Genomic DNA, 24,040 nt, shown 5'->3' on the forward strand with positions numbered 1-24,040 from the left:
CTGATGCTGCAGAATGATGGAAATATATATAATCAAGAGCAACAGAAACCATCACATTTCTGCACACTGGCAGCAATGAAGTAAACTTAAAAACATCACCAAATGAATTTAAGAAGAAGGTAGTAAAACAGATCTCTCTTTTCAGGAAAAAAAATAAAATTATTAGAAAATTGAGTTTAGCATGGTAAATACACATGTATACACCCACTCATATACAGACACTTTCCCTCAAAACAAATGTCAGTTAAAAATGTTATTTTGGTTTTTTTTCCTCATTTCTATATGAAAAGTATTACTTTGCTTGGTGCTTTATTTTTCTGCTATAGAATAATAACAGTTGCAAACAAAAACTAATCCATATTTAATTCACTGAGTCTGCATGTACTTCCTGAGGGGAAAAAATATAGATTTCCCAGTTTTCCTCCATCATCATCATCATCATCATCATCATCATCATCATTGCAGATTGATTTGAACCAAGATTATGATTTTTGTAGCCTTCATTTTTTAAAGTTATACTAATGGCTCTGGGAGCAATGAGCAGTGTACCATAAGAACCTTATACTGAGGTTGGACAATCCAGCATGGTCTTCACTTCTGGAAAGCTATATTGGTGAAAGCTGGACTACCCTGACTGTCATACTTCTTTGTATTATTATTATTAAACTATATTGTTGAATATTTTTCTTTTTTTCCCCAATGAAAATTATGATTATGTAATGGAACTGAAAACTCCTCTTTATGCCTGAGCCAAATATACTTTTGTTATATATCAAACTAGTTAGTTGAAGGTTGAAATAATTTTAATTGTGCCATTCTAATGTTAACTAGAAAAATATATTATGATAGAATATACTTTTTGTGAGAGTACATGTCCTTGGTTTGAGGACTTGTTTCTACTTATCATACATGTAAAGTTAAATATATTTCATTACATAAAACCTGATGGTCCACATACAACTTTATATTTCCTTCCTAATCTCTTGACATGACTTTCATCCAATTCTGAATATGGATACTAAGTGGATGAAATGAACATTTATTGCCATAGTTAAATTTTGAGGAGAAGGTTGGTTGAACCACTATTTCATGGCAATAAAGTGAGAGGCCTCAAAATTGCAAACTGCAAATTCTTCTGACTTGTTTATTTGAACATAAGTAAATGTTACATATGAATACTGGGGGTAATCTTATTTTATTAAACTGATGGTAAATCATTCTGGTGATTGATTTATTCTTTCTTGCCTTTGACTTCAGATACGTATAATATTTCTTCTAGTTTGTTTTTCTGTCCTATTTTTTACTTGACTGTACTGTAAAATCAGTAATGACAATAGTGAAATTTTATACATGTGGCAAATGCTACATAAATAGATCTTTGGGGGTCTGTATATTGGATTGTGTAGGTATGTGTGGCAAGCAACAGACATGTGCGGTCATTGTTTTATTTACAGGTACGAATGAAATATGCAGGAAGGATTCTACCAGGTTATTCATTAAGGAGTAAATCTACTCTTGTCCTTAGCTTTCTGACCAATCAGAGTAAAGAAGCTGCAGTGAATAAAAGGCAAAGGAAACAGTGATGTCCTGCCTCATTTCCCTCCTTTATGTGCACTGATCAATGAAGAATTTTTTGCTCCAGTTGGCCATGGCTGCATTATCCTGGCTGGTGGAGTGATATTGATTTTCTGGCTTGAGAACAAATTGGTATACACATGATATTTATTTTCCCAGGTTGAAAACAAATTGGTGGGCACTTGGCATTTTTTGTACTTTATTAAAACTAAGTTGCACATAAATAAATTATATAATGAATTAAAATAATTTAAGTTGTAATTAAAATATAGCGTGCATTGCCACTACTAGATATTTGTAGTTGGCCACATGTCCATGAAAGTTTTATGAGAATAATTATACTGTTCAGTGTTTCATGCTTTGATTTTACCATCTCAGTCTTTTTGTAAACCAACTTTTTTGGAGGGGAAAGATGCAGTTGAAATCTATTTCAGTTAGTATATAAATAGATTGGGGCCTCTAATGGTTTCATCAGTCAGTTAAGCTGTGATCTCTATATAGACAGACATTTTATGCTTCCCATGAATTCAAGAGGTTACTGCACATAAATATAACACTCTGCTCCTCATCCCCCTTATAATTCCTTCTCCAAGGTTCTAGAATAACATTTCCCAATGTATCTGGAGGGTCCAGTTTGAGGAAGGCTCATGTAAAGGATTTCAGCAGAAAATTATTACTGCATTCAATGCAGCTTCATTTTTTACAATGGTGTTAGCTCAACAATTTCACATGGGGATTTTTAAAAAATGGATAGATAAACCTATGGTAAATAAAAGATGGATTCCTTTTTAAAAATCACATCTCATTGTGCTGTTTCTTTTCTGGAAAAAAAAAATTGATCTGGTTAATTTGACTAGAGTTAACAGAATTGGACAACTGACAGTTTTTACTGATTTCCCCAGACAGCCCCCTTAAAATTTACTATTTTGCTTAAAGGAACCTCCTCACATGGCAAAATGGTACAGTTGCAGAAAGGATTTGGAAACCTCAGAACCCATTCGTGGCAGCATCAAGGTGCCATGTCTTGTCAAAGCTTTGACACATGGCTGCTGGCTGAAATGATGTGGGGAGGTTGAAGTGATCATGCCAAGTCTTTAACAGCACATGATGCCTCAGCACTGACCAGCAGGCTTAATAGGGCACTTCAAACATTTTTTGAAGCCCTCCTGCAAGAACTTCACAGAGCCCTAGTAAAAGGTGACGCTTAACCTAAAGCTTATAGCGTGTGTTGAACATGCAACTGCTTACCTTAAATTGGTGTCCCCTAGTTCTGGCTTATCTACAGTAAAGTGGTAAACAGCTGGTTTCCATTTACATTTCCTATCTAATTCATAAAATTATGGTCTTATTGTACAGATGTCTGGTTGTCAAGATTACAGTGTCTTGGAAAGCTTTTAAATGCCAAGAGAGTCTGTGGAGCAATTTTAACAGGATATGCCCCAAGAAAATGTACAGGATAGTACATTTACAGGATAGTAAATGTACAATAATGGACAGGATAGTTTTTTTATTTGATAGCAAAGTGCAGCCACCGCAGGGGTGGGGAAGGGAGAGTTGGATTGCAGTGTTGGAGGAAAACTATATGCTTCCCATGACTTGGCATGACTCTCCTTTCCCTCTAGCTAACAAGCCGCTTTAAAATGTGATGGAGAACCTTAATATAAGTTCCAGTACATAGAATGGGAATGGGTGGGGTTAGCAGAAACATCTCTTACATTAGCTCTAATAATGGGGCACAAAGTTCAAAAAGAAGATAAGTCATCTGAAGGGCAGAAGTCAGACAATTCAGTAGCATTAAATAATCTCTTTTCTCACATTCAAAGCATTCAGAATTTGGAATATATATACTATTCTTGTTAGTGAATTTTACCTATTGACTTACCAGCAAAATGGAGCCAAATGTAAGCAAAGTGATTCTTGCCTATACAGTATCTGCACTGAGTGCTGTTTTCTGTACAGAGATTTGAACCTAAAAACATGTAGTGAGAGCAGGTATTTGGTCTCTTCTACTCACATTAATCACAAGAATCTTTTCTTTTACTTCTGGATCCCCAAATAAATTCCAAAGTTTCTAGCTCTTAAATGAAAAAAAATGTTTAGCTGCATATTATTTCTGAAGCTGATACTGAGATCCTGATTTCATGCTATCAGTACTTCACAGTCGGATTACTGTAATGAATTTTATTTCGATCTCCTCATATCTCTTGTGACTTGCTAGTAAATGGTCCAGAACTTAACAGTTAGATTTCTTTCTTTTGAGATGTCACTAGCTTATCACTTGAATTCTTTTCAATGGAAAGACTTTTCCAGGGTAATTTGGAATCTAGACCTACTCTTGTCCTTCAAATGACATCAACTAATTTTTAGCATTTGTGGTTTGTCATCTCCCTCCCCCGTCCCCCCCAAAAAATCATAGTCTGGATTGTTTTAAGTTTCAGGATATGCCCCTCAATGGTTATTTTGACTTTTTTGCTTGATTTTCTGTGTTGGAGCTCTTGGCAATTCTCAACAAAGTCAGTTTAGACTTCTTTCAGAAGCAAACATTTGGTTTAGAACAGAGCCAGGTTGTGTTAATTACTGTATCAACAACGTTTCTTAAGATTAAGGCTTCTTTTATGGACTACAGTAAGTATCGCTACCCATTTGTGGTCACTAATTGGACAAATATCCATAGGCAGTTGATCAATTCATCATACTGTAAGTAAAGGATGTGCAGATGAATGGGTTCTTAGCAAAGCTTCTTTAGCCAAAGTACTATTCTTTCATGTCACATGTTAGTTAATATATGCACACAAGTTCATTATCTTATGTTTCTTCATTAATATACCATTTCAGAACATGGGTAGATGATTAATTGCTTGCCTTAATACCCCTTCGATTAAAATCATAGCCTCCTCTATGTAGAAGTTTAGTTTTCTAGGAAGGGTAAACTGCTTCCTAATATACTAGTTTGCCCTTGCAAGGCTGAGCTGACCTGAGACTCTTCAAGACTATATTGGTTGTTCTGATTGTTGCTATCTGTTGGAGCTCTCATTACTAATAAGCCCAGTGAGCCTGTGTTACTCATATGATGAGTAGTGGATCTGCCTTAGGCATTTACTCAGGAGAAGAGCATTGAATGGACAGAAAGTAGTTTCTCTCATAAAACAAACTCAGAACTCTTACCGAAAGATCAAATCAAAATTGTTTTTGCAAGGAAGCCTGCTTTCAGAGAATCATACTATGAGAAAGGAAGACTCTACTCCTTCTTTGAAGGAGGTTGAGGAAAGACAACACTTGCCCATATCACTCAACAAGATTTGTTATAGTCCTAGTTGCCACAAGCCAGGAAATATTGAAGGGAATAGAAAGACCACACAATAATCACTCTTCAGAGGCTACGCAAAGGCTCTAGGAGAGCTTTGTCTACTTACATATTCCACAGTTGTGGCCATTTCTGTTTCCCTAAACAACATCCAATCTAAACTGGATTGGCTTCTTCAAGCTTTAACAATGCCTGGTGCTAGTAGTTGCCGTGTCACAACATCTAATGATGCAAGGTCCTCTACTAAAAATCAATTGGAGGGTATAGCTAAAGTGCCTCAAAGGAACAGACTCTGCTGTCTATCCCTTTAAATAGCCTGTTGGCTAGGAATCTTACACACCGGAAAGCAGTAATAAATCTGCTAAGCAAACTCCTAGACTGTCATCCTAAGCACATAGATCTGGATACATATCACTCTTGGCTAGTTTTCTAGGGTTTAAAAGAATCTGCCTTCTTTTTCATAAGCCAAATAATGTACAGAAAATGTTTAGGGTGGCAGAAACTCTTTGAGAAAACTACAATGCTTTCCCTTCTAGAGTTTTTAAAGACAGCCCTGATTTATCTACACTCTCCTCACTTGCTTAAGGCTACAGCCTCCTGCCAAGAGCAGAGGACAATTACTACAGAAACCAGTGCTTCAGTGCAAAGAGAATGCAACCATCTTTCTCTCTCCCCCAATGACTCATTTTATGCTCAGTTAATAGATCTTCAAGATAGACTCCAGATTTTAAAACAACAAGCTCTCCCATTGACATCTTATTCCTCAGCCAGACCTAACTGAAAGCAACTTAGAGGAGAGTGTAACTTCCCAACTTACCTGTTCAGTGCAGCTTCAAGAAGGGGGAGTTATCTCTGTAGGCTCGGACCTACAGCAGAACCCAAGAATTGGAGCAATATATTCCTCAAAGGCAAGATTTTCTCTCACTTCTAATATTGGCTCTGATTTGAATTCTGATATAGACTAACTTGTTGGATATACTAGTTTGGTACCAGCAGAGTACTACTCTGAGTAGTACTACTTTATACTAGTAGTACTACTGAGTAGTACTACTACAGAGTACATACTATAGAAATACTTTCAAATGTTTGCTTGTCAACTTGGAATACTAACTAGTATAAATAGGTAGTTCCATTGTTAAGACTCTGCTTCAAGTGTACTCCTGCTCTTTTTGAGAGAAAGAGCAGTGGGGGTCATGGGAGGCTCACATCAATATTGATAATCAGCCTTAAACCTAGGTATAGCTATAGTGTTGTAATCTTTTCCTACTTACTTGAGCTCCAGGATTTAATGGAATATTTCAAAAATCACATGAAAACTTGATTGTGCTACAGTAGTTGGAAGTTCATGCATAGCATAATGTTTTAGATATGGAATCAGCTATTTGCATGGGTCATTAATAAAAATAGCAATTGATCCTCTATCTTTTTCCATTTTGCCATCTATAAGAAGAGCTAGATGCCCAGGCCGCCAGATAGATTGAAATAAACAATTCCAAACCAACTCCATAATTACTTGCTTCTGACTGACTCAGATCCTGCTTTGGTTCTTCTTGGACAGTAACATTAGACTTTGTGGATTTAAAAATATAAGACTAATACTAACATTCTAGAGGTTTGTTGCTCCAGTGGCCACAAACAAGACTTGAGTTCAGTACCACTTTCCTAATCATGAGCTGTAATACTGGAGGCACTATAAACTCGTCCTGGTTATCAGCCATTGATAGCTTGACCTCTTTTTACACCATCCAATTAAATTGGAATTAGCTGAAGGTTAATAGTCACTAATAATAAATAGTGACTGAAATCATATCTGGACACTGAAGGGTTGATTTCTCTGTACAGTTTAGGTTAATATTCTTACTTCTACATAATGATGTACAGCAGAAAAGTCCAATTTCAGCCCTAGAATTCAGGAATCTGTGAATGTATGCAGTATAGTATTGAAAAACCTTGTGGAGAGGATTGTTAAGGATCTGTTGGGAAGTGGTCTGTCACATTTAGGATGACTCCTAAACAATGCAGTTTAATACTGCACTGGAATACTATGTAAAGCAATTAAGATTTGGTTGCTCATATTTGCTTATTTGAAATGAATTTAACAGCTGGACAGGCAAGTGGTGACAAAAATATTTATCAATGGGATTCGGGCAAGCTTCTATAAAGTTCTGAAATTCTGGAGACAACCCCAGCTATGCTTTACCATCCTAAGTAAATTGGTAATTAGAACTGGGTGGTAAAACTGAAATCTTCATGCTTGCTTGTTAATAATTCAGTGGTTGTAAATTTTGGACCTGATAAATTTTGGTCTCCTGGCTAATAAAAGGATTTATTTTATTTCATGAGTAATGACTTTCCTTTAATTACATTAAAGAGGAGATAATGGCAATTTTCCATGCTTAAGGCAACATAGTTAGTTGTCCTTTTTTTCCTCATATTAAAACATTCATTTAATCTTGTCCAGGAATAAAATGTTGGAAGCCTGTCAGCATCAGTTTTATAGATAACTCTTCTTTTAAAAAAGATATTGGGTATCATAAGGCTCAAGGGCTGCCTTGCCAGACTCATTTATTTCCATTTACCTTTTGTCAGCATTGCAGATGGAAGACATTCAATTAAATCATGTCACCTGTTACTTGTGATCTAATTTGTATTTGTAAATGGCACAGATTAGAATGCCAAGCTTCACATGTTCCCAACTTTTTGAAATTATGTAGAATAGTAATCCCTTTGGAAACGTTAGGAAAAGCATGCATATGAGAAGAGTTGTTACTTATGCACAGTGAGTTGTCAAGGCTTTTAAGATCAAATCTATCCTGCTTATTTTTCCCCTCCATGTTTCAAGTGAGTTATCTTGGCAGGAACAGCCCTTCCATTAGGAAGAGTGAACTAGCCACCTTACATAGCAGATCCTGGAGGTGTCTGTGGAAGGCAATGGTAGCAATCCCACATCACCTGTTCCTCTGTGTTAGCAAAGACCCCTAAGCTGTCTCTGTCTTTAGTTGCCATGGAAGATACTCTCCTAATAGTGGGGTTGAAGAAGGTTTTTGCAGCTAGTCCCAAGAGCTTCTCTACACGGACTTGTACTCAGCTAGGTAGCAAAATCTACTGAACTTGGCTGATAATTGACAAGTTGAACATGGTTAGTATTTGGATGAGAGACCACCAAAAAATACCATGGCTGAGGCTAGACTAGGAGCTTGAAAATAACATCCCAGAATATTTCATTGTTCATTGTTTTAGAAATTGTATATGGCTACCCATCTTGCATATGAGCTCTAGTCAGCTAATAACAATCAACAAAAAACAATATCATAAAACCTCTAGAAACCAAACAGAAAACAGAATTTAAATAATCATATAACTTCTTCTAACAAGCTGACAGCACATATTGTTAAGAAAAGAACCTGGGTGTTGAACTTCATTCAAAAGAGGCTTTGCTCTCTCTCTCTCTTTAAAACAAATACAGTTGGGATGAGCAGAAGGCATCTTGTCCATTTCAGTGAACTAAATTTCATGGCGTAGCCTCATAATTAAATCCAGTGAGCTGTTCAGTATTGTATCTTATTTTTCAGAGAACATCTCACTTTCATGTTATTGTATGCAGAATTATTGTGAATCTTCTTTCACTTAAAATGTTGTCTCCCCCAATGGTTAGGTCTTGAAGTCAGTTTCACTGTTCTTTGGATCATGACTATTTTTTTGTAGTTCCAAAATTACCACAGCCTTTCTTCTCTGATCTGAACATTATATTCTGTACCTATACACATACATGGACACACTTCACATTTTTACACTGCCCTCACTAATGTGCTTCAGCCTGCAGATAGCTATCAGGAGAAAGAAACTGACTTCCCTTTGCTAATTGTTAATTCAGCAGTAGAGCAGGAAAGCTTTAACATGATCCATAGCTTTTATCTTTTTTGATGACTTAGGATTCCATTTTCAAAAAAATGCCTTGCTGATGGATATGCACTTTTTATAACTTCATTACTTCTTAGCTTTGCCAGTATTTAGTTTTACCATTGTGGAGCTGAATAATTTCAGACCTATTTAACATGATGTGGAACTTTTGAATTTTTTTATTTTTTTTATTTTTTGACAGACAAAAAAAGATTTTCAAGCAGTTTGGTGACATTTTCTTACATGGTTTTATCTGTGATTATGTATTTCCTTAGAACACTTTTCTTCTCTATTTTCCCACTGTATGCATAAGGCATTTTTTTATTGCATTGTATTATTTGAAATGTATTCAAATTGATACATTTATTTGAGTTTAATAAAAGCAGAGGAAGAGAATTGTTTTTGTTGTTCAGTCACTTCTACTTCTTTCTCACCTGATGGACATCATTTTATAAGGATTAACTGCTTCTTTGACCTCTTGGAAGTTCAAGCTCACATCAAGAGTGATGGTATTTAGCTACCTCCTTCATCTTGGATTTTTTCAAACATCAGGCCTGGTCTTCTCCAGGGAGTCTTGCCTTTGCATTAGGTGTCCAAAATATTTAAGCTTTAGATTCACTATTTGTAATGTCAGTGAGCAACCTGGATTTACTTCATATTGTCCTGACTAACTTGTCCTTACAGTCCAAAATATTCTCAACAAGTTTCTCCAGCATCACAGTTCAAAGACATCATGTTTTCTTAGTGCATTTCTGATGGTTCAACTTTCAAAGCCATAGGCTACAAGGGTTTTTACAGGCTACTACATTTTTCTGAAATCTGTACAGTTAAAAGCCTTAGTATTATTAATAAAGCAAAAATAAACATTTATTTATTTCCTAGATTTATATCCTGTCTTCAGGCACTCAAGGCAGCACATGTAGTCCTTCTTCTTGCATTATTCCCCATAATTGGTGTACTTTAAGATTTTAAAAATTACTTAATTTAAGGTGTTTATTCACCCTACCTGTCATTTTTATTATTAAATTAACTGTGCTATCTTATTTTCCTATAGGAGACAATGATTCTAATGAAAATTTGCCATAAAGTTCCTTCTTTTATTTTTTTATTATTAATCCTTTGGGGCATATTTGTTTGGTTGTTTGTTTATTGCCTCTGCTAATCTTGCCTAAACTTTATTTATGAAATTCAATTTAATAACATTTGCTTTCTGTACGGAATGCAGTTTTACATTGTAGAAAGTATCAAACCTGTGCCCCAAGAAATGCTATTCCAGAGTACTGGATGTAATTTTAAAACATTGTTTTTATTCTGTATTATTTCTGACATACGAATGGAAAATCTATTTATACTAAACTGAGTTGATTGTGAATTAGATTTGAACTTCATTCTGCTATTCACTGTTGTTGGCAGAAACTCCTAACAACTTTGTCCTGACTTCTTTCCTCTTCATCTTATTTCTTTTAAAGATGCTTTAAGGGAATCAATTCCAAGAGTAAAGTTCACCAGGGCTAAATTGCAATTGGATTCCCTGTTTTGAATTATGCTTGGTGCATGTCATTTGAGTATCATCACCACTACTTTTGCTTGACATCAGCATATGTGATACTATAGCTCTTCCTATAGAACACATATTATATCTACAGGAAGAGCTGTAGTGTTTCGTTAGTCTTTTTATTTCTTGATTTATTCAGCTGTGGGGAAGAAATAGCAAACATGACAAGATACACCCTTTAGATGTGATTATGCTCCTTTATACCAGGAATACTTTGTTCTTTCTTTGGAAACGAAAAAGATTTATGGTTGAAATATCTTCACCTTCACCACTGAAGGCCTACATAGTCTGTATCACAGCATAGTGAGACTGGTGTCTAGGTATGGCTTCTCCTGGACAGACTGACAATTTACATCCTGGAAACGCTAAGGAAAGACTATTACAGTGGAGCTGTTTTTGAAAGCTATTGCAGAGTTTGAATCTTACGATATCAGTCTTGAAATAACATCACTGAGCTTTGGTCAAATTTCCGATTTAAATTTCCAAGCATAATTCAAACCCTTTCTTTTCAAGTCCTATGTTGGTCAGAACTATGGTACCTGAAACAAACACATTTCCAAGTTGTATGTGCCCATGACTTGGGGTCACTGGTGGAAGCTCTCCTTTGGGTGTCCAGCATCTGAGGAGAGGTGAGTGGCAATTGAAGAAGAGGGCTTTTTCACTGCATATGTTTATGTTGCTCTGTCTCAAGAAATGCTTATCTGGCATTGAAGATGTCCTCATTCTTCCAGGTTCTCAGAGTTCAGTTTTTTAGCCTATTTTATCTATGACTTCACTGTTGCTTTTATTATTGATTGTTTTTGTGAATTGCAATGTGACCCATTCCAACAGGGTACTTCCCCAAAGACACTGTCATCAGTTGTCAAACATTTCCCAGACCCTCAGAGCCAAGTTGTAACAGCTTGCTCTTATCACAACCATAGTGAGACCTCAGGAAGAGACAACCAAAACTGTTACCTTCAGTGGTACTGCCCCCATTCCCCCATGCTTGTACTATGTTTCTTTTCATAGTGGGAAGGTGCTGTGTCTGTGCTACAGCTGAGCCAAAAGAAACACCAGTGGCATGGGATCCTAGGGACACAATGCTGATCGAGAATCAGCATCAGTGTACTACATGAAAATGTGGGGAATGGGGGTTGTACTTTAATAGGGAACAGACTCAAATTTTGACTTATTGATCAAAACTTTTCAAATAATTGCATAAATTATTTCAATTGTATTAAACCTATTTCATTTTTTGCTTTGCTTTGCTTTTTCCGTGTTTAGGAGTGCGCCTAGACAGAGTACGTGGTGGTCGCCAGAAGTACAAGCGCAGAATAGATGCAGAAAATAGTCCATACCTGAATCCTCAACTAGTCCAGCCAGCCAAAAAGCCATGTAAGTACCTAAGAAGGTAGTGTACCCTTTGATGTCATCAATCAGTGAAGAAATATGAACAAAATAGTATAATGTCTTGAATAAATGATGATTTTGTCTAGTATTTTTATCGCCTTGCTCCTTTTTCAGAATAACTGAAGGAAATATGCTTTTGAAGGTAAGAGTTTGGTAATGCACAATTTATGCTATACAAATTTTACACTTCCAAGTGATCTTTATTTTCACTGGTACATAAAATGGGTCGTGCTAGGATCATTAGTTCATTGAAGCTTCTAGTCTCAGGTTTTACAAGAATGAAATGTTGTAGTTTTCACTAACTAGATGAATTTGACTGCTCAACCTCTCAATGAAAATACATTAGGAGCCTCATTAATTTATAGCAATAGAAGGTTGAAACACTACCTGGTATTTCAATAAAATAGCAATGTGCTACAACTATAAAATACATTAAGGTAGGGTTTATTCATGTGTGTAGTTAAAGCGGGTATGAGTTTTCTTATATCCAGATAGTACTTAAAAAGCAAGATATAAACTAAAATTAAAGATTTTGCAAATTGTACAAATTGATGCATGCTAATTCCCTAAAGAAAATATAATGACAACACAGTATAAAAATCAGTTGCTTAACCTATACAAACATGAATTAGCAATAAATGCAAATTCTTTTGTAAGTTACTTGCAAGCTGGCTGCCACTAAGTAGTGGCATAAACCACTTGAGCGCAAATGCCTCTATTCCAGACATATAGTATGTAATAAAGGGCTCTGCATGCTACACAGAAGGCACTTACCTGGTTGTGTCAAAAAGCAGTATGTTGTTTTTCACCTGCCATTCCCCAGCCCAGGACTCTGCTGGTTACAATACACATGAGCCATATGGAGATCTGGAAGGAAAATAAATAGGTTCTGAACTGTAAGTGAAAGGGCATTTTAGCGATGTCAGAGGGAAAACAAACCAGTTTTACATAAAATTAAGGCTTAAGTGAACATATGGCATCGTTTCATTTTGCCTTTCCAAAAAACATTATGCTGATTATACCTTCGATTGTCCAACCTGGCATCTTCCGTACAGTCCACATAAGCTGTTCTACCCCTCTGTAAATGCAATATAAGGTTGCATTAAGCAGATTTTGTGCATTATAATAAAAACTTTCCGATAATACAATACAATTCAATGAACTCTAGTGCTTAATTTCATTAGAGGTTTAGATTTTCTGGATGCACAGATTGCCAGCTTTTTATTTATTTTATATTGTGCCATTGAGTTGAATTACTGACAGCTCAGCCCATGCACACACAATTAAGCCTATTTAGCACCGACTTAGGTTAATGCAGCTGGGCTGAAAATGTAGGAAATTGAAAAGGTGCAATGCAGGAGTGAGATGTCCTGAGAAAGCCATATTGTGATGAATAGGCAATGTCTAAAGAATACTACCACACTTTTTTGCAGCTCCCATTAATTTCAATCAATATCTTCTCTATACGACCATCTGAATTAACAGGGAACAGTGCATTGTGTTATACGTAAGAAAGTAACTAGAACAATTTTAAGTTGCTACCAAGACAAGCTAGCCTCCAGCTTTTCACAAAGCATTTTAAGGGGATTCCTGATTTTTTTCCCTTTGTAATGGAAAAGAAGCATAACTTTTTTTTTTTTTTAATCAATTTCTGCAGTTGTAACAAGGAAACGATAAAATGGCTTTTAAGAAGTAACTGGAGAGATTTTCTGGATTCTGACCGTTTGTGCACAACAAAGGCAGGGGAATGAAAATTGGGATTTATTGATTCTAACTGGGAATCATTAAATAAATTTTATTTGTTCTTCAATATTTGTAAATGCTTTTCCCTGATAGCTAAATAGATATTGGAAAAGGCTCACAACAGGTATGTTTACTTCCCCCTCTTTACTCAATCTCTTTATTTGCTATCTTTTTATGAGACTCCAGTGGTCTGCCTACAGGTCATATCATGTCAGAATAATGGGGGTCAAAATTTTGTGCAGCATAATTTGTATGGCATTCTGAGCTACTGCATGAAGTGAAATGTCTGTGGTTGAAGGAAAATAGAATGTTCTGTTTTTCTACCCTCTCGTATGCTTTTCTCAGTTGCCTTTCTTTTGTGAAATCTGGATTTTGAAAACTTCCTCTGCAGCAAACCAAGAATTTCTATGATTATTCAATTTCAGAGTCAAGTAGCTTATCTTGTATGTCTATTTCATAATTAATGCCAGAGAAATTTAGGAATCTAACAAAAATATAAAAATGTTTGTCACTTTGTTTTGCTAGTTTTGTTTTAGAAGATAGGGCAAACTGTTAAAAACAATGCTGGATAATAAGCCAAGAGATTAATGAAAATGTGTGCATTTGTTTGTGTGTTTGTCCCAATCCAAATTTAAAACTATCATGGAAAACTGTTTATCAGAAACTGCTGAAACCGCTATTTATCATCTGTAAGTAATATAAATATTCTTCATTAATCAATTTTGATAATGGTAGCATCGGGGGTGGGGGGAATATTTATTTTGTTGCCAGAGCTCCTGCCGAGAACATCTACCTCCTAGGCTTTTTAATAACAATATTAAAACCAGTTTTTAATTGTCTCTTCTGTAAATGTGAGTATAAGCTCTACCTTAGCTAGGATATGCTCTCAGTTTTAACACAGCCCTTTTCCACTACCTCTTCCACATCAACAGCATTCACAAGGGATGCATTACAGACTTAGTGTTCTTCTTGTCACTTGCAAAGAAGCCCTTATTAATAATAATAAAGCATGCTTGATGCAATGCCTTACAATTGGCTTTTGCATTTGTTTTATGAAGGACTGACATACCTCACCTTTCTGACATCCACATTTGTAAAATGCTGGAGACAAATTGATCAGAACTCCAGAATAAATTATGAAATGGAACATTTAAAAAACCTTTTTAGAATGAGCTTTGTCAGTTTTTTGAAAAAAAAAATATTGGCTGCAGTTTCTATTCATTTTTTTTTTTTTTACATTTACATTTACCTTTTTACCTTTTACATTTTTTACATTGTGTTTTTCATTTATTTTAACTGCTTTGTAAACTTCTCAAGAGTCATTTTTAACAAGATGGGCAGTGACAAATTTGATATATAGGTAAAATAAAAATAAATACATAATTAAGCTTTACCACTGATACTGGTGGGGACCTATGCATACTGTATAAGATGCTAGTTAGTTAAATCAGTTAAATCAGTTAAATAGTTGGAGAATCGAACTGCCTTTGCTTAACGTGCATCTTTCACCAAGCTATGAATGTTTTCAGTATATAGAATTTATAGTGGATATGTAAACATGTTTGTTACAGACTTCCAAGTTTCAAAGAGTAGAATTCAAAATGTGACAGAAATTATGGCTTCTTTTCCCCCATATTTTCTCAACTTGATCAAGCAGGGGATTAGAGTTCATGTGCATGTTCTCTCAACCAGTATTGTGCATATGTGAATTTATGTATTTCAGCGATTTTTGGAAGGGTTTTATTTGATGTTTTTCCTAGGGATCTTAAATGTATTATCTGTTCATAGAATTATACTCTCTCCCCTTTTCCCTCTTTAAGCTGAAAAGTATAAAATTCATCTGTATAAAATATTGCCATAAGAAAGTTTTCCCAGAAACTGTAATGTTCCTTTTATATTAAAATATTTGCATGATATGAGCCATTTAACTTTACATAAAAGTTTAGGAATAACTACAGCATCATACAAATTCCATCCTGGTATGAAGAATTTAAGCTGATTCCTGAGTATAACATATAAATATTCAGTCTAACCTTGTGATCTTCTGTAAGTTAGTGTATACTTTTTAATTTTTTTTCAGTGAATGGTGCAGCTGTGTTCCAATGTTCCATTTTGTTCAGCTCTCTGTACACTAACTAGCAATTGCTCTTCGGGATTCAAAGACCTACAGCTTTTCCTATGTGTAACAACTTTATATCTGAAAAGTCCTGAACATTATGAGTTGTACCATGATGGCTCTGTTCAGACCTTTCTAAGAACAGAAGAATAGCCCTGCTGTATCACATGTTCTGCATCACACAGTGGCTAATCAAATTCATCCAGGAAGTTCAGAAACAAGACATCAGCCCTCTCCCACTAGCTAGCTAGCAATAGATATTTAAGATTTATAGCCTGTGATTCAGACTGTTTCTAAGGTAGACAGCCCTCAAGGGTATATTCTAATACCCATTGATAACCTTACTCTCCATTAATTTTTAAAATATGCTTTCAGAAAGTATCAGAATTGGTAGCCATTATTACATTTAATAGCAACAAATTCCACAAATTCCATAGGTTAAAATATGGACTTCTGGCATATGAATATAAGTACCATCAAGAATCTCCTCCTTGTCCCCCCCCCCCTTTTATCCCCATAAAACCCATAGTTGAAAATGAATTAGATACAAATTTAAAGAATTTTGAAGTTAGATTATCACACTGTTAGCCATGAATTCCTCAAGGATCATGATCTATAACATCATCCATTACTTTGTCCTGATCAGATTTGGGAGGTGCTGAATGAATGGGACGGATTGGTTGAATGGGCCCAACAATCATGGAATACTAGTCATTCTCCCTGGCAGGAGACAAAGGAGATAGGAGTCGAGTTATGTAGACAGAAAAGCAACTGGGGATGGATATGTGGCATTTGATAAAACTGGAAGTCTGGCAGATAATCTGATGGGAGAATTGAGGTGGAGCTTTAGTTGAAGTTAAAAGAGGTAAAAGAAGCTGAAGAAAAGGAATGGATAAGGAAGAATTGGTGGTGGCAAGATAGAGTGTAGAGTTGGAGATGTTCAACTCCAACTCTGTTCATTCCCAAGAGAGAATGGGAAACCATTTTTGGACCTTTTCTGATAACATGGTTGGGAGGAAGAAAAAGAAAGGAAAGAAGGTAGATTTGATAGATTGTCATGACGGAAGAATGTATAGATGAGTCTAGACTGGAGAACAAAAGAAGTGAGTTGCAAAAGATCTGGGACAATGAATGACCAAGACAAGAGATGGAAGAGGATGTGGGCATATAGCAACTTCCTGCATTACCACCATTGCTGAGGAAGTAAGTGGTGGCAAGGAAGACAAGGAAGTGCTCTGGAAGTTCCTTTTATAGGAGTAAAGAAACGAACTGGGGCTGATACTTGGGAGAAACTGTGGCTGTTATCTTAGGCAGTCAGGCATGGGACTTATGCAATGCATGAGACTTGTCTTATGCAAGTGAGGCACCAGGAATTACTTCTGGAATTGTCTAGATGGAGCGAGCTCCAGTTTGATGTGGTGGAAGATAGACTCTGGGGGGGGGGGGGAAGCTTGGGATCCAGTGAAATATTCCTCTGCCTGAGTGAGAGCCAAGAAGAAAGGAACACTGTACCCCCTAGGATGAAGGAACATGGGACAGTGGTTCTAGGAGCCAGTACTGAGGGGAGGTCATCCCTATCCTTAGGAGTGAGAGACCTGGGATGAGGGTGGGGATGAAAGGGGGCCTAGTGGTAGGAGTCCTGGGGGGAGTCAGAGATGGCTTGTGGTCCACCCAGTAACAATATAGGCTGATCATTAGAGAATGTAGATGCTGGTTTGAGTGCCAGGGGAACTAATGGGACTAGAGAATATGGTGAAAGATTCAGGTAGTGAAGTACAATAGAGGGAAAGAGGGATTGAAGCTCTGAGGGGCTCCACAGCCCAAATGCCCAGAGGTAGAACAATAATCACCCAGCATCACCTTCTGGAAATGGCTTTACCTTACCTTGCCTTGCTTTACCTTTCTTTACCTTACTTTACCTTACCTTACTTTACTTTACTTTACTTTATCCACCCAACTCCCAAATGATTCTGGGTGCCTTGCAACTAAAAGCCAACTTATTAAAAGAAAATAAAAATGCAAGAGACCAGATGAACCAAATGCAAAAAAAAAAAAAATGAAAGCAAAAGAAATCAAAACAAAACAGCAAAGCAAAGCACGCCCAAGCCAAAAAGCTATCCAAGTAGGAGTGGAACCAACATAGTACAATGCTCCCACATCTAAACTTAGACAGCCTGTCTGGAAGGATACTGTGGCTGTCGGTACTGAAAGCTGCTGAGAGGTAGAGGAGGACCAAGAGGATCACATTCCCCTTGTCTTTTTCCCAACGTTGGTCATCCCACAGGATGACCAAAACAGTGGCTAGACTGATCACTGGGACTGACCAATACAATGCCAGTACTTCAGTACCTACTGGCTGCTAGTTCATAATTGGGCCAATGTTCCCTCTAATTTCTTTTTTTAATAATATTTTTATTAAAGTTTTACATATATAAAAGCTAATACAGAACTAAAAGATGCTACAAACAAAAAGGAAAAAAAAAAGAGACAGTAGAAAAAGAAAAGAGAGAAGAGAAAGAAATATAAAAGATGACTTCCCCCTCCCTCCAAACAAGTATATGCATTAACAGTAACTTAACACCTTCTCTAATATTATAGAAGAAAAACCCTCCATCCCATTTCTCATCCCTAAATAATAACCAAATTATAAAAAATATTCATCAATCAGTCTAATCAGCAAAAGCATTAAGAGTACCAGTGATAATAAACTATATATTTTAAACTTAAACACATACATCTCTTTTGCATTTTAACTTCTAAATTTTTTCTGAGAAATAAAACATAAAAAATCTCTCCCCATAAGCATAAGAAAGACCAATAATAATCACATGTGTATTTTAAACTAAACCAAATAAATCACTTTTACAGGCGTAAATCATTGTCTTACAGTCCAGGTCAGAAAAAAGAAAATTCAATATTAACAACCCAGGATCAAAACTTATACAATTTAACCCTGATATGAAGTCCACTTTAAATTCCTGTTCCCTCTAATTTCTGACAGGCTATGAATGGGGAAAACAAATTGCTTTGTGCAGCTTTTTCCAAACCAAATACAAATTTGTGCACCACAATATGAGCATACAAGTAAATTGCAAATACAAAAATGACAACAATTATAATTTTATTTTTGCTTAATTTCACATTTATTTGTTAAACTTATATGGCCACTTATCTTAAATATACTAATCCTAGTCAGCTCACAACAAACCAATAAAAACAACCATAAAACAATCATGTACATGAAGCAGCACAATTTCCTCCCATTGTGTTCCAACTGATAACTGCAATCAATATTTTGTAAGGATTTAAAATTGTTTCTTGGAGGGGGGTAGGAATTTGATGTTGTAATGACCAAAGTTAAAAGAAAAAGGGAAGAAATAAAAGCATAATACAAAAAAGCATTTAGATAGCCACCTCTCTTTCATTTTTTTCTCATTCTTTCCTTTTTCTCTGGATATTTTGAACTTACTTAAATTTTAATTATTATTAATTTTAAAAATTGAATTTTTTATAAACTTAGCAGTGTGGCCTGTAACTCAACAGATATTAAACCTGTTTTGGAGGGAGGAGGGAAATTAATTAAACCTTTTTTGGAGGGAGGAGGAAAATTGATTGATTGATTATTGGAAGAAGGTGCTCCTTTGTGCTCAGGAGATTCTGGGGTCTGGAACAGGTTGGCTACAACTGCAAGGCTGGGTAACAAAAACCCTGCCTTCCTGCTGTCCTGGGCAAAAGGCACCAATCCTTGTTACCTTCTGGACCATCTACTCCTGATAGAAACTGCCCACCCAATTCATGCAAGCCCAATGGCAGTGTTGTGGGTTCCCACCCCACCTCTGGAAGGTCAGGCAGTTGGTCAGGGGTGCCAAGGATGGCATTCTTGGTTATAGCTTCCTCACTTTAGGGTAGCATGACCCCCTCCTTCAGAATGGCTCCTTCCATGTAAAATTTTGCTTTTCCACAAAGCTTTTGGAGAAAAGAATCTCCTATAAAGCAGACTGCTATATTAGAGGTTGTCAGTTACCCAGTGTATGTCAGGATGTTTTATTCCAGTTTTATGTATGTTTTTCTGTGTTATGATTGTAAGCCACCTAGAATCCATGGAGTACATGTATTTGTAAGCCAATGTGGAAAATAACTAAATATACACAATACACAATTTCCTAAATATAATTCCAACAATGTTCATGTGTTTGATCCTCATTTGCTTTATTGCTTTTTCTTAACAAAACAAAACAAAACAGTGCTTGCCAAAGACATTTTGCTTCCTGACATGGAGCCTAAATGCTGCCTACTGTGCAATGCAACAGACCCCCCTAGATCCAAGAACTCCGTAACAATTCTAAAGCTCGCTCTAGAATATGTTAAACTACCCTGCCAAATAAAAGCTTTATCTGATACCCTTGAGTTTCTGTAACTTACAGTTGAGAAGATCCAGACTTAAAGTACTACCTCCCTAATTTTAGATGGCAGAGGAGATGAAGAAAGATCTTCGATCAAAGATTTCAACAGGGTTACGTGAAAAGTTAAGCAAGATTGGACTTGGTTACTACTTGGATAAGAGAGAACTAGGACATTTCAGAGTTCTAGCCTAAAGTCAGAAGTAAAAACAAACAAACAAACAAACCACTTCTCTGTTATTGCCAAGAAAACTACATGGATATATCTATGAAATCACCAGGAGCTGAGCTCAATTTGAAGAAAAGTTTATATTCTGATATACAAAGAGATGGATCTTTAGATACTTACTTTCAAACCAATTTAGGACCTTATATTGTCCATTAACATTCTTTTTTTCTATTTTGGCCAGTCAGATAGCATTAGTGTTGCTCCTGGAGTGTTTGTGATCTTCTCAGCTGTAAAGCAGAAAGCATTGAGGGACCATATTAAATGTTTTCTCCATTCCTTAGGGATAATGTTCCCACCCATATTTGTAGATAGCGGGTATGGATGGTATATGAATCTCTCTACAAGAAGAAGCCTAAAATGTTGGATACATATCTGGCATGATGACTGAAGTTATCCAAGACTTTGCAATACCTGCTGTTGATTAAGATGTATTTGCCAAAAATACAATGGGATTAATACTAGTATAATTAATAAATATGGATCTGTACATATTAAATTCAGCTTATTTCCACTCTGTAATGGTGTCCATTTGTTGTTGTTTAGTCGTTAAGTCGTGTCCGACTCTTCGTGACCCCATGAACCATATTGCGCCAGGCCTTCCTGTCCTGGTGTCCATTTGGTATATCCTTAATGTCAGCTCCTGTCATGTGCGAATAATGTCCCCTGTTCATAGTGTGGTAATTACCATGAGTCATGTATATTTACACAATTCAGCTGTAGTTGCTTTCTGTTCTTTTTGAAACAAAAGATGTTCATTAAAAATGGAGCCGAACAGAAGAATAGGGGCCATAAAATATTACAGACAGAATTATTCACATTAGGTAAAATCTAGTTTCAGTGATGGAAAATGCTAATTGGAGGCAGTTACTAGAAATTATGAAGTTCAGCTTTTTCATTTTTATCTGACTTATCCTTATCAGTCTTTCCCCAGGTAGAAAAGCATATAATTTCAAATGCTCAAAGAAACCTAGATTCCCTTGAAGGGTCTTAGGTGTTATTAGGCCCAGCCTAATGCAGTGGCAGCATTTTCTAGATCAAAATGTTGAATTAGCTTCCAGTTAAAATCTCTGTTTTTCAATCCAATCATCACAAAGTTAATTCTTACATTTCTTGTTGACTAGCGTTGAGTAGCAACCTTCCTGTCTTTGTGACGGGTATTGTTGGGTATATTTGAATAGAAGGATGAAGGAACTACATATTGAAGAGGCCCCAGTTTGTTTGTTTTGTCCATAGAATTACAACCATTTCCATCTTCATAATCCCAGTCTTTGGACTGGAATTATTTATGTTGCAGCTTCATTATGTTGTTGGCTCTTGTTCAGCTTGTGATCCACTAAAACACCCAGATCCTTTTATGTATAAATGGAAGGAGCAAATTTCCATTTCGTTGTGGCAGCAGTTGTGATTATCGGAGTTACCTATTACTTATTGGTCTTTACAGATAACAAGATTGTCTCTCATTTGCTGGTGGCTGAACCAGAGAAGATCTATGCCATGCCTGACCCCACTGTGCCTGACAGTGACATCAAGGCTCTCACCACACTTTGTGATTTGGCAGACAGAGAACTGGTGGTCATTATTGGATGGGCTAAGCATATTCCAGGTACATACTCTGTATCTTACTCGAATTCTGTTTTTATGACATATTATTTTCTGATGTATGCTTGTAATATTTCAGTGTGGCTTGAACATGACTTGCACATTCTTTTAATAATTATTACAATAAATAGGATTATAAATGTGACTTCAGAGATAGGTGTAAGGGCCATATCTCTAGCCCTGCTATGCCATTGTACACCTGGTCTACCCTGTCTACCAAAGTTTTCCCACTGATCTGTACATCTAAAGATAAATTCCTGTGCCTGAATAACTACCAATACATACAATAAGAAAGCCCATTTCATCTTTTTCTGTATGTGAATTTCTTTATACTGTTATATCCTCCTTGTAAAATCCATGGTTTTTCATTGGTAATCTAGGGGTATCTGGCCAACTGATGGTTTTTTTTTTTTAAGGAACATCTGGTAAAAGTGAACTTGAATGTTGAAGTACGCCAGCTTACCCAACCATTTTATTTCTGTCATTTGCAAGGGAGTAGAGCTAGTTAGAACTGTCCTGCCTGCACACTGGTATAATACAGTATATCAGTGATACTTCTGGTGGGGTCTAAAGAAGGGAGGAGGTTAAAATATTCTTATTTAATGTTGAACAAAATAGAAAGGCGTTTGTTTAATTGCCACAAGATGGGTTTTTGGGGTTTTTTTGGCCACTTGAACATTCAAAAGTATGTTAAAGATCAATATGCATGTGCAAGAATACTGTGGCAATCCTTTCATTTGCTACCTACAATCTACATTAAGGAAAGATTTGTTTGCTTATATGTCATATGCAAGGCAAAATGAAGTAACATTTTAGAGGCCAAATAAGTAACATCAAAGGGCTAAGGATTACACTTTTCTTGGTAGGAATAAAATAGCTATTTGTTTGGTTTGAATTTTTATGTGGATTGATGATGTATCTCCAAATCTGTGTGCAAAGCAGACCTTACGCGCATACTAAAATCTGCACTTTTTCAAATTTTGCAATACAGTATGCAATTCAAATATTGTACATGAAAATGTATACATTAATGAAAGATGCACATGCAGACATACATATTAGGAGACATGCATTTTATTAGGAGGAAATTTGTAAGCACACATTTAAAAAGTGCACCAAAATGGATATTCATTTTGTTCAGATTTGGACAAGTGAAATGAAATAAAATGTACAGTTTGAAAAGTGAGAAACAAGGAAAGTGACACTGAAAGATTTGCTTCTTCCTATTAGCTGCCTTCACTGGAATTGTGTCTACCCACAGACCTCCTCCTCCCTCATACAAACACAAACACGCGTGTGCACACACACACACATACACTCGTACTTCAGCTCTGATTTGGGATATCCTTTTCCCCTGGAGTGCTGAGAAGCCTGCGTGGATATTATAGCACTCCACTCCCTTAACTGCTTTGTGAATTAATAGACCAGACAGTTTGCAGAGCTGTCATTTTTTTTCTTTTCAAAGATGTTGAATTCAGGAGATGAGAAGATGAAGAATGAAATACCTATTCATGTCTTAGCTAGATGAAAGGCTAAATTTGTGCATTTCACTCAGTGCCCTAAAATAGCTGTATTCCTCTACTTCATGTCTTCAGACAATTGTTTTTGTTTAAAAACACCCTTAATTTTATGATAAACTTAATCTATAGTGGAGCAGTTTTGACTTTTTCCAAACTTTATGTGATATTCAGCCTACTTTTAGAGCAATCGCTTTCCTACTCAGAGCTGGTTCAAGGCTTCTTGCTGCCCGAGGCAAAGCAGCAGAGGGCACTGCAGACAAGCTTGACTTCAAAGAGTGCTTGGAGCCAACCACAGCCAGTCTGTTCACTGAGTCTGTTACCAGGAGCATGGAGTTCCCTTGGTCCACTGACTATTCACAGTTCAGTATGCTATATAGTCCTATGTATCTGAAGCACACCTACCCGAAAGGCTGTTTCCCATTATAAGCCTGCTTGGGCTTTTAGGTCCATAGAAGAGATCCTTTTCTTGTCCTACCACTCCTGGAGTTACCTGGGTTTTTTTGGTGGTTGCGATCAGGTTTTACAGGTAGTTTGCCAAGGCAGAGGAGTTGAGTTCCCTCTCTGTTATCCTTCTGCAAGCAGGCAATAAAATAAAATTAATTTAATTTAAAAATCAGGTAGGCCTTTGGGAGATAAGCTTGGACTGACTGTTAATGTCAGGTTTAATTTATTGGGTATGGTCTGTTTTACTGATAGGTTTTAACTGT

The 24,040-nt window shown here is 36.3% G+C and overlaps 1 protein-coding gene across 9 annotated transcripts in view; it reads left to right on the forward strand.

Moving 5' to 3' along the window:
• The window catches only part of ESRRG (estrogen related receptor gamma), a 439,525-nt gene that overhangs the window by 354,865 nt on the left and 60,620 nt on the right, over positions 1-24,040 (forward strand). For all 9 annotated transcript variants that reach the window (XM_088146649.1, XM_088146629.1, XM_088146635.1 and 6 more), the window contains 2 exons: positions 11,601-11,711; positions 21,656-21,817. In XM_088146649.1, coding sequence (XP_088002775.1) covers positions 11,601-11,711; positions 21,656-21,817 — 273 coding nt within the window. The remainder of the gene's footprint in view (positions 1-11,600; positions 11,712-21,655; positions 21,818-24,040) is intronic.

Source organism: Python bivittatus, unplaced genomic scaffold, assembly GCF_059951505.1.
Source record: "Python bivittatus isolate LINGU-HERP-01145 unplaced genomic scaffold, Pbiv_v1 ctg000020_np1212, whole genome shotgun sequence".
Taxonomy (NCBI): domain Eukaryota; kingdom Metazoa; phylum Chordata; class Lepidosauria; order Squamata; family Pythonidae; genus Python; species Python bivittatus.